This window comes from Protomyctophum bolini, assembly GCF_963924005.1.
Source record: "Protomyctophum bolini genome assembly, chromosome: 14".
NCBI classification, from domain to species: domain Eukaryota; kingdom Metazoa; phylum Chordata; class Actinopteri; order Myctophiformes; family Myctophidae; genus Protomyctophum; species Protomyctophum bolini.
In genome coordinates this window covers 21,939,055-21,956,548 of record NC_137875.1, presented here as the reverse complement: position 1 = coordinate 21,956,548, position 17,494 = coordinate 21,939,055, and the positions used below count along the sequence as shown (strand labels likewise).

General features: G+C 42.1%; 1 protein-coding gene across 3 annotated transcripts in view; it reads right to left on the bottom strand.

The window, feature by feature from the left end:
• Positions 1-4,264: 4,264 nt before the first annotated feature.
• macrod2 (mono-ADP ribosylhydrolase 2) overlaps positions 4,265-17,494 on the bottom strand; it is a 646,577-nt gene continuing 633,347 nt past the window's right edge. For 2 of the 3 annotated variants that reach the window (XM_080781639.1, XM_080781640.1), the window contains exons 14-16: positions 9,122-9,157; positions 7,437-7,508; positions 4,265-5,972 (exon numbers count right to left, since the gene is read on the bottom strand). In XM_080781639.1, coding sequence (XP_080637765.1) covers positions 5,950-5,972; positions 7,437-7,508; positions 9,122-9,157 — 131 coding nt within the window. In that variant the 3' untranslated portion in view covers positions 4,265-5,949. The remainder of the gene's footprint in view (positions 5,973-7,436; positions 7,509-9,121; positions 9,158-17,494) is intronic. The other variant, XM_080781641.1, reaches the window with a different exon arrangement.

The window sequence follows — 17,494 nt, the reverse complement described above, 5'->3', positions numbered from 1 at the left end:
TGGACAATGGGCTCACTTCCTCCCTAGACTACATGTTGTCTCAGTAAGACAGCCCTCCCCTATGCACAAGGAGCAGTGCACCAAAGCATTATGGGAATTGTAGTCTGGGTAGGAAGTGTCCATGAAATCATGGACACATTGAAATACTAAAAACACATAAAAACCTCAGTAAGGTTTTTCACCCAAACATATGTAAAATCATATGTATGACAATGAATGGTCAACTTGACATGTAATGGTGACACTGCCCTTGTTTCTACTACAGCCACATGTAATCCAGGTACATACCATGGGGGGGCTTCCGTCGCTCAGTTGAAGATAGCCGGTATTAATAGAGCCGCGTAGGTTGTATGGCACAATACGTCCCGAGCACCGTACGCCTCGTAATCTCAGGGAGCGTTCGTTGACACCGTTATACGTTTCAGCTCAGCCGAGTAGACACTCTATTATCAATACCAGCCATCTCCTGATGACCCCATCCAAGGTCACACATGACACCAAGGTCACATGATTAACCTGAAAGACATAAATAAAAACAACATTACTCTTTATCCAGATTTCATACATTGTAAAATTCATATAATATTAAAAGGATATTTCACTTTATCGTCTACTCAGGCTTATGTGAACACTGCAGACAGCTTTTAAGTTGCTTGATTCAGTATTTAAATATTCATTTTAGCTTTTTAGCATTTTAACTTAAAAACTGTCTGTAGTGTTCACATAAACCCGAGTAGATAATACAATGACAAAAAGTTAGTTTTTTAAAGTGAATTGTCCCTTTAAGATATTGGTAAAAAAAAAATCTAAACTTCAAAATCTACATTATATAACTTGAGTCAAAGTTAAAAGGTTTTGGCATCAAAATGTACTTAAACATTTCAAATGGGACAATCTGCATACTTGGTCATTTTGAACAGAAAAAAACCTTTTGAAAATAGCAGATCTAAAAGCTCACAATGTGTCACATCACATTCACAATGCATTGTGAGCTTGTAGATCAGCCATTTTCACAGACAAGACAATGCTTTTGTTGCGATCAAGGCCCAAGGCCTCAGTCACACATAAGCATATGTTCTGGGCTCTGCCTGTGTTTGATTGCCCCCCAAAATCAAACACAAATGTTTGGTCAAAGCATGTGCCTCCCATTGGAAATGCATTGGGGCGGCCATTAAAAAAACAAGACAAGTTTTTTTTGTGTGATCGAGGCCCAAGGCCAAAGAACGAGTCCTATAAAAGGACAAACATTGCTGACATTGTTGTCCATTTAGTGTCACAATAAACAACAGTCTTATAAATACTCTGTTTAAACAATAAACAGTCCTATAAATCATCTTAATGTCTAAACAACAACAGTGCTCAAGGATAAAACCGTGTTTCTCAAACAAACGCTTCTTACCTTGGAACACACAGCTCTGCTCACAGACAGCATGAAGTGGATCCCAAACCAAACAGCATGCTGGGAAAAAACATGGCCGCTCCTATTTAAATCCAAAGCCCCGCCCACTGGATCCGGTCACCTGTTCAACTAGTCCGTCCGTCATTGGTCCGTTAAGGTACAGCTACACGACTCTGGGTGTTTTTGCAAACGCACATTTCTATGTGCGTTTGGGCCTTTCAGCCAGACGCAAACGGCGTTTTCGGCCACTCAAACGGAGGTTTTTGGCAACGGATAAATAAGTGGAGATTTTCGAAAAGATCCGGATGGTGGAGCTGTGTAGTCATGCAAAACGGAGTTTTTGAGGAAGGATGACGTCACCTCCCTAGTCGTGCATGTTCGTTGTTGCTTTTAACACTGAGCATGCGCATCAGTTCATGGATTGAAAAACGAACAACTTCCAGGGTGAACGCGAGGTTACCATAGAAACGACAACAAACACGATGGCAGCGCAGCCTCACCTTCTAATATAAACACAAACCCCATTCTGCTGAAATCATGTATCTAAAATGAATAGGCCTAATTTCAATCAATTATGAGAAATAGCTTGGATGTTAATGCCATCTAGGGGAGTCATGAAGAAAGACAAGCATAGCTGCCTTGCTAGCCTAGCGGAGTACTTCCCCGACTAGTAATATTTATATTTGCTTCGCTGGTTCGCGCCCCACTGCCACCACTGTTTTTACAACCGCATACTTTTTAATAGTTTTTGGATTAAGGTTGGTGAAGGATGCGTTGCTCCCCTGCTTGCGGTTATGTATGCAAGCAGGGGAGCAACACATCCTTCACCAACCTTAATCCAGTCTTTTTAATGCAACCTTAATCCAAAAACTATTAAAAAGTCTGCGGTTGTAAAAACAGTGGCGGCAGTGGGGCGCGAACCAGCGAAGCGAAGCAAAGCATATATTACAAGTGTGCGTAGTAGTCCACTAGGCTAGCGGGGCAAAAATTGGGTTTGTGTTTATATTAGAAGGCGAGTCCTAAAGTTGCTCACTAGACGGAGCCTCCTTTTAATACTCTATGGACGGAGCCCTGTCTGCACGTACTACCGGGTTACGTGCTCCTTGGTTACGTGGGGGGATTTATTGGGAAACCAGCTCACCGCGCATGCTCAGAACATTTTTCTATTGCGTTACATATTTCTTATCGCCACCTACTGGCATGGCATGCTTGTTGGAGTAAAAAAATGATCGTTTTGGGTTGTATGTGTGGACACAGATATCACAGAGTACGAAAATATCCGTTTTATTAAAGATTGAGTACGTATAGCCCAGGCATCATCCACTGTTGATGTAACTGCTGTGTGCACCACACACACACACACACACACACACACACACACACACACACGCACTCATGCACTCACGCACGCACGCACGTGCATTATTTCACCCTTTGGTTGGTTATAAAGGCTTATATTAATAAACACAAGGACGTGTGTGTCTGTGGCTGTCTGTATCAGCCTTTATAGGTTTGTTTATTCCGCCATCTTGTTTGATATTTGTTTGAGTGTCACCACCATCAGCCTTTAACAGGTGTTCAATCAGGCAAATGAGCACCAGCAGCCATCTAGCAGCTGTCTGCCTTCCTGCCTGTCCAATTGTCCATGAGTAGCTGTCTGTCTGTCTATGAGTAGCTGTCTGCCTGCCTGCCCAATTGTCTATGAGTAGCTGTCTGTCTGTCTATGAGTAGCTGTCTGCCTTCCTGCCTGTCCAATTGTCCATGAGTAGCTCACTGTAGCTGTCTGTCTGTCTATGAGTAGCTGTCTGCCTTCCTGCCTGTCCAATTATCCATGAGTAGCTGTCTGCCTGCCTGTCCAATTCTCCATGAGTAGCTGTCTGTCTGCCTGTCTATGAGTAGCTGTCTGACTGCCTGCCTGTCCAATTCTCCATGAGTAGCTGTCTGTCTGTCTGCCTGTCTATGAGTAGCTGTCTGCCTGCCTGCCAGCCAGCAAGTTGGTTAACAGAAAATAAATTGTTATGGCTGAGTAAAATAAAATACAATAAACACAATTTGCCTGAAAATAGATTACCCAGCTATGACCTTTTTCATGAAAAGAGTAGTGATATGGCTGACTGAGTAAAATAAAACAATCTACCTGAAAATAGATAGCTATAAGTGAAGAGCAATTTCCGCAATTACGATTTCCGCAATTTCCGCAATTTCCATTTCCACAATTTCCTCAATTTCCATTTCCGCAATTTCCGCAATTTCCATTTCCACCATTTCCGCCATTTCCTCAATTACCATTTCCGCAATTTCCGCATTTCCGCAATTTCCATTTCCACCATTTCCGCAATTTCCGCAATTACAATTTCCGCAATTTCCGCAATTTCCATTTCCATTTCCAACTATTAATGGCAGCTGGGTTTCATCATTCAAATAAAATAGAATTCTGTCCGTTTAGCTATAAAATTATGTCAGGGAATAGGGATACACAGTATATGTCTTTCATTTGCATTGCATCCCCCCCCCCCCCCCCCCCCAAGCTTTTATTTTCATTCGAGTAATAGTACAACTCTAATAGTATTACTTATAATAATGTAATTAAAGATAACTTCATTCAGATTTCTTTATTTTTATTTCATTTTCCAGATGCCTGAGGTTGAGTATCACTGTCGTACGGCATACTATAGCACGTCTATATAGCACAGAGCTCTAAGGGCAGCAGGTCCCTGCGCTGGAGAGCACAGGGCTGTCTAATTGACACAGATGTCAGACTAGCTGACCACACTCACACTGCTGGGGTATACCCAGCTAACATCCACGCACCATGCCTTAGTTACCACTCTAGAATAAATAAGATGGGGGGCTCGGACGTTACTTCCACCTTAAACTTTATTAGTCAGTTTCATTGTTGTTTTAGCAAAGCAAACATCAAAGTATGAAGGCATCATTTCATAGAACTGTAATTCATCTGATGTTTAGTATGGCACCACTGAAGAGAATTCATGAATCATAAGAGTACTTGAAAGTTAAGAAATCCAAAATGCTGTTTGCTAGTAAACCACAAACCCAGAAAAATCAAGGTATTAGCCATTACATAAAATTACAAATCATCTGCAAGCAATATAACACAACCAATAATTTGCACTTAGACCACCTCCATACGCCTGTGGTTGATGTTTGATATGAAATAAGGCAAATATTATTTTCATACAGTTATAGACAATCTGGTTAAGAAAAAAGAGGGAGTAAGCCCGATTTATATTGTCTACCGGCACTGCATGCCAAAAATATCTGATCTATAAGCTCACAACATGTTGCATTGCTACACATTGTGAGATTGTAGATCGTCTATTTTTGGCTCGCAACACCAGTGCGCCATGACGTACAAATCAGGCTGCAACTTTTACGGTAATTCTGTTTGTTGTTGTTGAAGTTCAAAACGACTCTAGCATGCACTGATAATAACAGCAAAGAAACACAACCAAAATAGAAGAAGAAATGCATAATGCATGTTTTCTTAACACTCAGATCCTCTGTCTGAACTCTGCAGTGGGTGTTGATGTTCAGTTGAATGTTAAGGAGTTTTAAGCCGCAGATACAGCCGACGGGATCAGGGATGATGTGATCAGTGATGTTCAGTGAGACCAGCTTCCTGGGAGACACGTGTTATATATTGAAGCACAAGTGTCTGACACGTGGATTTCGGTCTGAATTTACACTTTGTCGTGCCGGCCGTGTCGCAGGTAAAAAATAATTAGCGATTTGTGAGAATTACTCATTTTTGGAGAGTGACACGGTCGGACGACGACACAAATTAGGCTCTAATAAGCAACAGGACTAGAATCACAGCGGCGTGTAAGAGAGAACATTGCAGGTGTCAGTGTGTTGGACTTTATACAGTAGAAGCTTGTAAATGCTGTTTTTTGTCAGGTATTCCACTGTTGAATGTCATCACAGCAACAGTCATGAATTAAAATTCCCCCTCCCCCAAAGAAAAAAATAAAAATAAAAAATACATCGTACACAAAAAAACTAAAAACTAAAACAAAGCAACAGGTTGATGTTAAGCATCAGCCAGCCTGTAGTGTCAAGTGTCCTGGGGCCGTTGTCTTGTATTAGAAAGGTCCCACTGATAGCTTCATTATGCTCTCACGCTGGGTATATGCCAAATAAATACACTGATCTGGTTGAACTCTTCTCACCCAGTTGACAATATGTTGGATGACTCTAACACACTCTAACACACAGTGAGGTATGGCTCTTCTTTTTTCAGCTTGATATGTTCGAGTCCTATAGTAAGTTTATTTTTTTACATACATACATACATACATACTGTACATACATACATACATACATACATACATAAGGTCTCATGATGAATTTCATAACAAAGATACAAAGTAAAAGGAGTCAATGAAATGGGGGAATGCGATGTTGGTTTGCCTGGGCCAGTCTCAGAGTCCATACTGTCATAGTGTGGCTTCGTCTGAGGCTGGGACACGGTGGGCCTTCACACAGTTTGCTGGCTGTCAGTTGAGGTTGATTGTACGTCCCTCAGCTGGTCATTCTATCTTCTCCACAGTTTCTGGATGGAAAACAGACAGGGTTTTACTTTGATTTGTCATTTCAGCACATATGTGTCAGGTTATTTGGAGCCTAAGGCCCGAGTTAAAGCTTGCAATGCACCGCAGCACGTTGCATTGTGAGCTTGTAGATATGCTATGCTTCAGTAAGCAACACCCGCGTGAAAAAGAAGTATACACCCTGACCGGAGATTTTGTGTTCACCTCGTAAAACTCTGGATCTTGGCTGCAGTGTGCACTTCACTGAACGTAACTGGTTTATTGCTGCTCGTATCACTCTAATATCACCCTGTCTCTTTCACTCAGAAATATCGCTCTGAAAAAACAAACAAAGCTGTGCTGGTGGTGAAATGAGACACGAGCAGAGCGCCAAAACATAACAGTGGCGTGTCTGTCTGCCGTGTTACATTTGTGACACTGATTTTAACAATACTATATGTGTTACGCAGTTCTCTTATGCCTCATCTCCGCTGATCCAAATAGTTGTTTGACATCATGCCTTGCCTCCGCTGGCACCGTCTCTGGTTGTTATTTAAGCACTTCTTTCCTACACGAAACCATTTGCCTCTGCCAAGTTGTTTTATATGCTGCCACTAGCAGACAAAGAATAAGGAGGAATAAGGCAGGCTAGCAGCCTGTACTATTCTTTCGAAACCGACAATCTGTTCACAACAGTTGCTTAATGATTTTCCTTTTGCAAACTGGAAGCTGCACATATCTCAATCCCACCCTCACACACAATCCAGAGTGAGACAGGAAAGTTGCAGCCTCCGCTGAAGATGCACACATTCAAATGATATGCATTCGTAGAGCCTCTATGGACAACACGGTTGTTATCTTTAGATATCTCCTTATCAAATATGATTTATCAGCATGATCGTTGCCCCTGCAGTCTTGCGTAGGCCTCTGTGTTAAGAAAATAATATGCATTGCACGTTTGATTTATTAAACGCCTGATCGGCGAGATTGTGGGGTAATTCATCACACTCAATCTCCAAAGACACGCTGACAAGTTTAGACCAAAATATCAGGGTCATTGTTGCGCACCAGAGATGGGGGAGAGAGGAGTTACAAATGCATTTGGCCCTGGAGGAGCACGCACAGTACAAAGCGCCTGCCTGCATACCCCTATAGAGAGAGAGAGAGAGAGAGCAGGAAAGGTGGATGGGATTTAGAAAGTAGAAAAGAGGGAGGGTGGAATGTGAACACGAGTGGATCTCGGTATAGCGCAACGACACGCTGGGGGTTCTCTAACCTGACTATGCCAGATGGGGGTGGTATTGGGAAACCATGTTCCCCAACACAGCATATAAGCTGTGAAACAATTGTGTGTAGCAAGCTTCTACAGGTTAGGGGTTCTCTTGCTGAAGTGAATTTTAACTCGGCAGCTGTGGCCACTAATAAGAATGCACAGGGATGATGTGTGTACTTGGGAGTGTGTGCACGTCGGGTTGGTAGTGGTATACCTTTGGACTGAACGCTGTCGGTTGGAATTGAATCAGATTCGTGCGAGCCCTCACCCTGGTCATTCGTTTCCACTAGAGGAAGAGGAAGGAGGAAGGAGGAGGAGAAGAAAATAAGTGGAGAGGAGAGAAGTCACTGGAGGTTAGAAAAGACAGTGGTGGAAAAAACTACTCGCATCTTTTACGTAAGTGAAAGTATCAATACTGCAATGTAGAACTACTCCGTTACAGGTAAAAGTCCGGAATTCAAAATTAACTCAAAAGTACAAACATAGTGATATCAAAATGTACTTAAAGTTACAAAAGTAGAAAATACTCATTATGCAGAATGTTCTATTTCAAGTTTGCAAATGTCTGAACATCTTTTGAAAAAAGCAGATCTAGAAGCTCACAATGTGTCGGATCGCAACACATTGTGAGCTTGTAGATCGGCAACTTTCAAATGGCCAAAATGCATATATGGCTGAAGTGGGTAATGCACATTGTTGAGGGGTGCTAGCCCCTCCATATAAACAGCTATAGTGTAGAATTTAATCTAAACACAAACATTAAATGCCATTGACAATGAATGGAGAATTTATGTCATGTGTCGGTGGAAACCCTTGGCCAATCAGGGACCACCATCTTTGGGTACGTAACTAAGGTAGGTTTCAAGGTCAATAATTGATTAGAGTGCCCCTCACTTCACACAGGTGTGATTTTATTATTTTTAATAATAATCTAAATCTACAAAGTAACTAGTAACTTTCTAAATAATAATAATAAAATAATACATTTTAAATGTAGTGGAGTAAAAGTCCAATATTTGCCTCTGATATGTAGTGGAGTAGACGTAAAAGTATTGGAAATGCTCAAGTAAAGTACAAATACCTTAAAATTGTACTAAGTACTCTCCTCTCTACTGTGAACAGTGGAGAGGAGAGAAGTCAGTGGAGGTTAGACAAGAAGAGGCAATAATAACAGTGAGTGCAGAGTGAAGAGGAACGCTCTGAGCAGAGGTGAGTTCAGTTCACACAGAGCAGGGTTCTCACTCACTCCCTCATCACTTACAGATGAATATCTGCCTTTCTAAATCAACCCTCTTCCCTGTCAAGCTTGCAGAGTCAAATATTGGGTGTTAATTTAAGACAGAAACTCTCAGAGATTTAAATTAAAGCTACGATCTGTGCGATGTATAATGTCCAACCTGGGACTTAAAACTTGAGTGTCCCCATGAGTGCTGACGTTGTTACTACTGAGTTAAGACTAGAGGTAAATCCTGTTTGGTCAGGGGAGATATTACTCTTTGAGCTTCATGCCCTACCTATTGTCAACCAGTAGTGGTGCTACTGGACCACAGGATAATATTATTTCTCAATAGTGGAGCACTCTACAATACCACAACTATGTTGGTTACGTTTTTATTAACATAAGATTGCAGCCTTTAATGCATAATGATCAAGATTTACAGGGACTAGTGCAGAAAGTCCTAGTCACTGAAAAACATATTGAGTTCTGGGGTTCATTTTGAGGGTGTAGGCAGGTTGTTTTTGTTTTTTAGCAGAAATATCCACTGGTGTGCAGGAGGAAAATAAAAGAGCTTGGGCAGAAGGCAGTGGAAAACTAATCCTCTGTGAAGCTGTATTATCTGGCCTTCAGTGCTCCCTCAGGATAACTAGATTGTAAAGTACTTAATAGAGGAAACTCACCGCCATTGCTGGTGCTGCTCTCATTCACCTCAGTATCTGTAACATAAAGTAAGACATGGATTCAGACGTCATTGCATTACATTTCTAACAGGGATATTCCACAGTGCAGATCAGCTTAGATAGGCAGTCCGGTGCTTCTCAGGTGCAGGACATGCAGCTACAGTAGCAGCAACACAGGGAATATCTTGATGTTTGTACATCTTCATCAGTGTCAAGCCAGAATCCTTGACTCTGATGAAGACATGCTAACGTGTATGCACCAGAAATGAAGGCCTTAACTGTCCATGTACTCCAGTGAAGTGTCCCCTGTTTTATCATTAAACTGTGTTTAAACGTTATTGGAAGTTATATTGATTAGGCATGTGTGTAGGCATGTTACTATCTACTATAAGGTGGAAATGTTATGGTGTTTTACAAAAATGAACTGGATTTGTTACAGTCCAAGTTTTTAGCTTAAAATAAATCACTCTGATCTTTTCTCTGTTGTGTTTTTCAGCTGCAATGATAAATGACCTGGTCTTGCTGCTACTTTCTTAGGTGGTCTTTAGACGAGTGCTAAAACTGTGTTTTCAGGAGGTGAAAACGCAACAAAGTGAAAACACCTTCCAGAGTGGAAATCTTTGAGAACGCTGTTTTATCCCTTCGCCGTGTAAACAGGCAAAACGGTAAATCCGCAAAACTTATGACATCATGGCTCACGTTGGCTCACAGCGCATATGTTTATTACATGATATCCTACAATGAACAAGGCTCCCTACAAAGCGCCGCTCATCAGCGATGGTGAATGTAAAACCATGATGTAAATAAAATGCCTTGATAGGCGGCAGCAGCGTTTATGTAGCCTAATGTATTATAAAATAACATAACCATCCCTTGGCGCGCCAATACTGGTGTAACTAAGATATTAGCTAAGAAATCTATATTTTTATATACACAGATAAACAAATAAAAAGGGAAGACGTTTTTCTCTCTCTGGGTGGGTGAGATAATTAGAAACAGCTCCATACACTGACACAAAGGTAGACAGGAACGCCCACAAACGTCACATTGCATTGCGACGTGTTGTGAGTTTGTAGATTTTTGTTTTATGGTGGGGACCTGGGGTTCAATTGGTTTATAGTCAGAGTCAGATTATCTCTTTATACTTTATTGCATGCGTCAAGTTGCACAAGCAAGCACGACCGAAATCAGAGATCTGCCTCTCCATCTCCCTTTCCCTTCATGTTACAAAACATCTGTGCCTGTGATCTGGCAAACCATGACGCCTACTTTTAAATTAACAGTGTTTAAAGCATCTGCGTTTGAAAACCCAACAACCCACTGTTGTTACGTTTGGGAGAACTCTGAACTTTACCCCAGCTCTACCCCCCAGCTATATTGACGCCCCTGATGACACAATGCCGTGTGTACAGTATGTATAGAGATGTCACTATGGAGAGCAAATCAGAAATAGATGTGTTTGTAGAAAGAACATCATAGAATCCCAAAAAAGGACGGCCACTCTGACCACAAGGCCCCCCGAGCTGAGAATATGGAGGAGAGACTCAATATTATTATCAGTCTGATGAATTTTCATCAGTGAGGTATACAACCTGAGTTAATGTGTTTCTGGTCTAGAGGAGCAGGTCGGGGCAGAGATTTGCGCACGCCCTGATTGGAGTTCCTCTTTTCGCCAGTAGGTAGTGGCAGCTTCAACGTTGGATAGACTTACTGGGGGTAACTTGGGGTTGACTCCCACTTCTAGACCAGAGCGGCCTCCAGGCTTTCATTTTTTGCGCCGACGAAAATTAAAGCCTGGTACAGAGGCTAGTGAGGTATATCAACACAAGAATATCCACAAATACTACAAAAAAAACAATAACAACAGCAGCCAGTTCAAATTCCCTGCCGTGCATTTACATTCGCACGGTCGCACCAAGCTGTGGATGGTACTTAGCGCATCAAAGTTTCTCACACCTGGAAATTCATTGCCTTCCTAACGAGTCCTACTTCAAAAAGCAACAAAACAAAAGTGAGAAGGGAGAGCGCGATGCATGCTAAATTAATTACAGACTGCCTTCGGTTTGAGGCAACATGAGACTACCCCCCATTCTCCTCCTCCCTGTGTCTTCCTCCCTAGCTTCCTTCCCCCGTTCTATCCTCTGTTTTACCTCTGCCTTCCTACTTCCTCCTCACTCCCACAACACACCATGCTGCCTCCCTTTCCAACCAACAATAATCCAACAATAATCATCCAAACATAGCACAGCCATAAAAACAACCAGTCTCCCACTCTCCCCAGGCATGCAGCCTAGCTGGCAATGATGTAAACAAATACAGCTCCTTAGGAATGTTGGAAGAAAGTGTATAATTCAAAATGCTTTCTCTGTTCTGTATCTATAACAGCGAGTCTGTTCTCAAAGACTGAGCTGTTTCACCAGCTGTCGTTAGGAAATAAAGGCAATTTTTTTGTTTTTGTTTTTACATTGTTTTTGGATGTGCCTGTTTGTTTTGTGGGAGCACTTGACAGGAACAGATCCTGGGTCAGCCAACGCATACCATCGCAATCTCAAAATGAAGGGTGTGTGCTCTGGAGAGGACATGAATTACGAATGCATTTCCAACATAAAACCTTTTTTTCATCTGCTGCAGCCCTCTGGAATAGAATTCCGCTCTGTGGCAACAGCAGGGCCGCAGGAAACAATGCGCGCGGGGAAAGACGATGCAATGATTCCATTTCTCTCCTGTCTCGTCTTGCTCTAAGACACAGAGCCAGCCACGGGAGAGAAAATCGCAACGATGTTCAATGCCCTCTGTGTTATTCGACACAATCAAAAGAAGCATATTTGTTACCCAATTCATATCTTTTTACTCTGCGAGATGTCGTGTGATAACTCGACACATGCACATTGATATGATGTGTCATGCATTAACATGTTTCCACGTGGTTACCGCGCTACGGACATTAAAGATGCATGCAGTGTGTCTAATGTTGTGCCTCATGTTGGAACACGGGCAAATACAGCATTTTAAATGAGCTACGCAATAGAATCCAGAGTGTTCATTTCACCCGAGAGTGCACAAATGGAACCAAATGTACCCCTAGGATCCACTTGGTTCCAGGGACTAATTTGCTTCCAGTGGTTAAAGTAACTCTCTGAATTTTACTGTGCGATGTGGCACATGCATGGAAATGTAGCAGCGGGAGCTCATTGTAGCACTGGCCTCATTCCAGATGCTAGCTTTCTGTCTCTCGATCGCTCCCTCTCGCTCTCCCAGGTAATCACATCAAATCCTGGGAGCTACGGTGGCACCTTCTCCTCCTAATATCCAGCACTGATCAAAACAAACCAAAAGAAAAGCTCAGAATGCCAATTGATCGAAAGCCCCCAGCCCCAGCCTCCCCTCGCACTTGCCTGGGAGCAGCTAATATGACTCCTGTGTGCTGCCGACAGTACAAGGGCTCAATCATTTAAGGTTGGAGGGATGTGCGAGTGTGGTAGTGTACAAAACACATAAACAAGATGGAGGGAGAGAGAGAAAACAGGCCCTGTGGAAGGGGAGGCATAGTCCACAGAGAGCTGATGAGAAGTGCAGAAGAAAAACACTTTCGACCAATGTATGTCCCTCAGCAGCAATCTTCTAGACGGCTTACTCCAGTACGTGGTTCTCGAACTGGACCGCGAGGAACTCACAGAGCCTTTGACGGGGCTCCTGGGGCACCCCTAAAAATAAACAATGGATTTGTATAATTGTTATGTTCCAGTTAGCACAAGATAGCAAGGAATCACACGCACGCACGCACACAATGAATTGTACAATTTGTATAATTGTTATGTTCCAGTTAGCACAAGATAGCAAGGAATCACACACACACACACACACACACACACACACACACACACACACACAGGAACGCGCCCAGGGGGCCACCCCAGTTCCAGCGAGCCAAATGCTATTTTCGTGCTCGGACACAGCCAGCCAGAGATGGACCCAGGGACACACATAGCTGTCTTGCACCACTAAAAAAATATGATATGGTACAATGATTTGGCCACATAGTAGGCCTTCATCACCTGATGCAGCAGTGGCAGGGTGGATGTATTCCAGTTGTTTAATACATAGCGTCTGGTATTACATCTATGGTGCCCTCTACCTTGTGCCCACCATCTCTGCCTTGGGCCTGACTCACACCTTCACGACAGATTGATGTATAGCTGATGCATGAGACTTGATGCAAGCTCGCAATTAATTTCCAATGGGAGTCACATGGTTTGACACAACATGTTGTATGAGGGGGAGGGGGGCAGTCGAAACACAGCTGAAAGCCATACAACAAAAATGTTGTGTCAAACCATGTGACTTCCATTGGAAATGCATTGGGGCAAGATGTAAACAAACCCTTTGTTTACATCTAGCATCCAACAATGTTGTATGCTAGATGCGAAGGTGTGAGTGAGGCCCAAGTGCAGCTGAGCGATGCACTGAACCCATATCAACAACTGCTCCATAGGGGGCGCTGTATGCACCGCAGGCAATCCTGTTCTTTGACTTCTCTGAAGAAATACAGCACGTGTGGGGGTTTGTGTGTAGGGCCCGGGGAGGGATATATGAAAAGACCTTTTTGCCTTGTGTATACTGACACATTATTCTTCATTTAGACATCCTGAGAAGCATTCCTTTCTGCTAAGGTTCTCATGGCAACACTTATGTGTAATACAGTGCAGTGTGTGCTCGTGTAGTTTACAACAAAAGACGTCAGGGAAGTTATATTTATATAGGATACATACATTCTACCAATTCGGTTCAAATTCAGAGTTGGAAATTTGTATGCTATTTTGGAAAAACCATTTGACCATATTCATGTTGCACCAAATCTAAGGGACACATATTTAGTAAAGGCACACTCAATTATCATATTGTATTTTAATAATTTTAATAATCTTTCCTCTCCCAAAATTTGTCACTACCGAAACATAGACTTTTACCTTTCTTTTTTTTGTCTGTACAGACCATTTTTAAGAATTCATGTAGGTGGTTCCACAATTAAATACATTTAAATTGAAATGTTAACAATTTTTTTATGTTGAAATATTGAGAGTAATCAAAATCTAAACGCAATATTCTTTGTAAAATGTATAAAGTTGATTATTCTGATTTCAGCATTATTTTTAGTTGACATTTCACATACAACTAACCAATCATGATCTTAAAATATTGGTTGATAACTCACTATCTTTGATTTTAGACAAAACAACCTGTTTCGGTAGTGACCACAGCATTGTCTTTACAATGCGGTGCCATAGTCACTTAACTATTTAGCTAAATATTAACTCATAAGATGCTTTACTCAAGCTACTACTAAACTACTAGAATTACTAGAATTAAGTACATTAAAAAGCATAAACATCCAATTTTGTCACTACCGAAACAATCATGTCACTATTTTTTGTTGTTGCTATAAATAAAAATCGCATGGATGCACCTGGGACATATCTTCAGTGATGTTTCCTGAGGTCAACAGGGTTTCGGGTCTTCCAACATCATACCCCTAACTCAGGCGACCCAGCCGGGGTTGATCAAATCCCGACTTACATCCCAGTAGCTACCCTTGATAAGTCCATCAGGGAATGAGCAAGGCCACACAATCCGTTGCTCCGGAACTACTCTGCCGTTACTGGGAGAACCAAAATCTGGTGCGTGGAAGGACTAGGCTCTGTGTGTTGACTCCTGACCAGGCCCCTCCTACATCTCACCAGGTCCACTCCTGCTCTCACCAGGCCCAGGACCTGTGCATTGCGCCAGACTCCCAGTACCAGGCACTGCATTCTATAATGGCCCTCCTAAAGGCCTCACCAAGGTTTGTTGGGCTTCCTCCTCACGGAGGACACAGGCTGGGGCGCTAGCCCATACTGCTCACCTGGGTGCCGCCTACATTCCGGCTGTCACTCGGCTGTCACTCTCTCTCCGGTGGTCACCAGACTACACCTGGTTGTCACTATATATCAACATAGTCTATGAGTCTAAATATTAACTCATAAGATGCTTTACATTTGCTCAAGCTACTACTAAACTACTAGAATTACTAGAATTAAGTACATTAAAAGCATAAACATCCAATTTTGTCACTACCGAAACAATCATGTCACTAAGTAGTGACGAATTGTTTCGGTAATGACTGTTTCGGTAGGGAGAACTTTATCTAGTTTTTAGCTTAACTATACAATGCTAGGCAAAAAATGGCTAAGAAAAACAGCTTTGAAACATCACATTTAGCAGAAAAACCTAAATAGTTTATAATTTATGAGAAGTTATGTGTTTCGGTAGTGTAGTAAACTAGCTACTCATCATTTGGCCATGATGAACATGAAGTCTATGTCACTTCTTGGTGAAGAATGTGGGGGTGTGGCTTAAACCAGGCTCCATCTATGGACTTCTATTTCGGTAGTGACATGAAAACATGGGACAGCATTTTTTATATAACGTTTTTTAATTTAAAATAAATCTAAGTGACAAAAATAATTTAAGTACTTTTTCCATAAATTGAAATTTAGGGGTTAGAGGTTGGGGCAGCCATCTTCCAATAGGAAGTGACATATAAAGGATGTTTTTTTATATATTTAATTTTATATTATCTCAATTAATGTATTGTGATAAATTAGACCATACTGACATTACTACAGTGAAAAGTCTGAATACTAAATTGTTTTTTAATATGTGTTTTTCATTGTGAGACAGCAATTTGAACTGAATCGGTAGAATGGCCCATATATTGTTGATATTAACGTTAAGGTAACACTTTGGTTAATGGTTCAAATTTGGTGAAACAATCGAGTTGTCATAGCGTTTTGAACTTTATGCTCGGCAGTGCAAAGACGGATGGAAACGCCAAGCTGAAGATATAATGATAAACATAATTAACGGTGGATTAGCAATGGCTAAGAAGAAAGATTACACACACGTGGATTCATTTACACACGCAATGATTGGCTGGGATTTACGTGGCGTGTCAATCCCGTTAATGATCATGTAGCGGTGCCACCAACAGCGGACTACGTTTAGGTAAGAAAGACGTTAATAATATACTACAAGTCTAAGAGTTGTAGGCCTCTTAATAACAACGGCATCCGGTCATTTAGTGTACTCTGGTTTTGTGCGGGTAACGACCGGTTCTCATATTCATTATCATAGGCGGTTCCGTTCGGACTGCGGTTCCGACACCCTCAGTGCTTTTCGGTTCAGAGGCAAGAATTCGAATAATAGCAGCGGGTCTTTTCGGAGGCGGCTCCATTTTCTGTGGTTCTTTTTCGGTAGGGTTGGTCAAATTGGACCCGTGAAGACCTCTAGCTTGCGACCGCAGGTCACATTTACTATAAAAACCTGTATCTCCATTCCGTCAGTTAGTTAGTCACCCCACACCTCCATATATGGTCATGCCTTGTGACATCACGCCTCAATATATGGTCACGCCTCGTGTCATCACACCTCCATATATGGTCACGCCTCGTGACATCACACCTTGTGAAATCACGCCTCGTGACATCACACCTTGTGAAATCACGCCTCGTGACACGTCACGCATTTATGAAGATCACGACACTGACCTCCTCTAAGCCTGGATATCACCTAGATCTGCATATATGGAGCCAGCCAGCAACATCTGACCTCAAACCTCAAACCCTTAGATCTCCATATATGGAGCTGACCTCCCCCACCCGTCCTTTCTGTTCTGACATTCGATATGTTGATCTGACCTCATCAAACCCTGTACACTCAAGACACGCTCCATATATGGCCAGTACAGAATTAGTTCCGTATGTTGATCTGACCCCCCCATGCCAAAACGCCAGCGCCCGCCCAGCAGTCTGACATCTGCCGTCAGTTGTTTTACCAAAGCTATAATTATATAGACACAAACTGGAAACATTTAGTATTGCCTACAGTCACGGCTGTACCGCTATGGTTTTTTGTTTCACCGGAGCGTTACGTTAATGTGTGATAGTGCTCAGAGGCAGACAAGATGAAAGTATTGTTTTCCGTGTATTCAGGGAAATTAACAACCCTTGAATTTAAAACATTAATTGTATAGGACAGTGTGTTATTATAAACCATACAGCTTATTATCCAGAGAACATACCGGTAATAGACTGCAGACACTAGGCCTAGCTACTGTACCTACCTGACATCACATCACATCAGCACATCAAACAAATGACACAAATAAAGAAATAACTCTACATAACATGTACAGCATAGGCCTACTGTACTGTAGGCCTACTGTACTGTCTGTACTCTGTATGTCACCCCTTATGCTGACATGCCGGTGATCACAGGTGATCACCTGTGCCACCGGCATGTTGGCATGTATCAGTGGACACTATAAATGTCAATGCC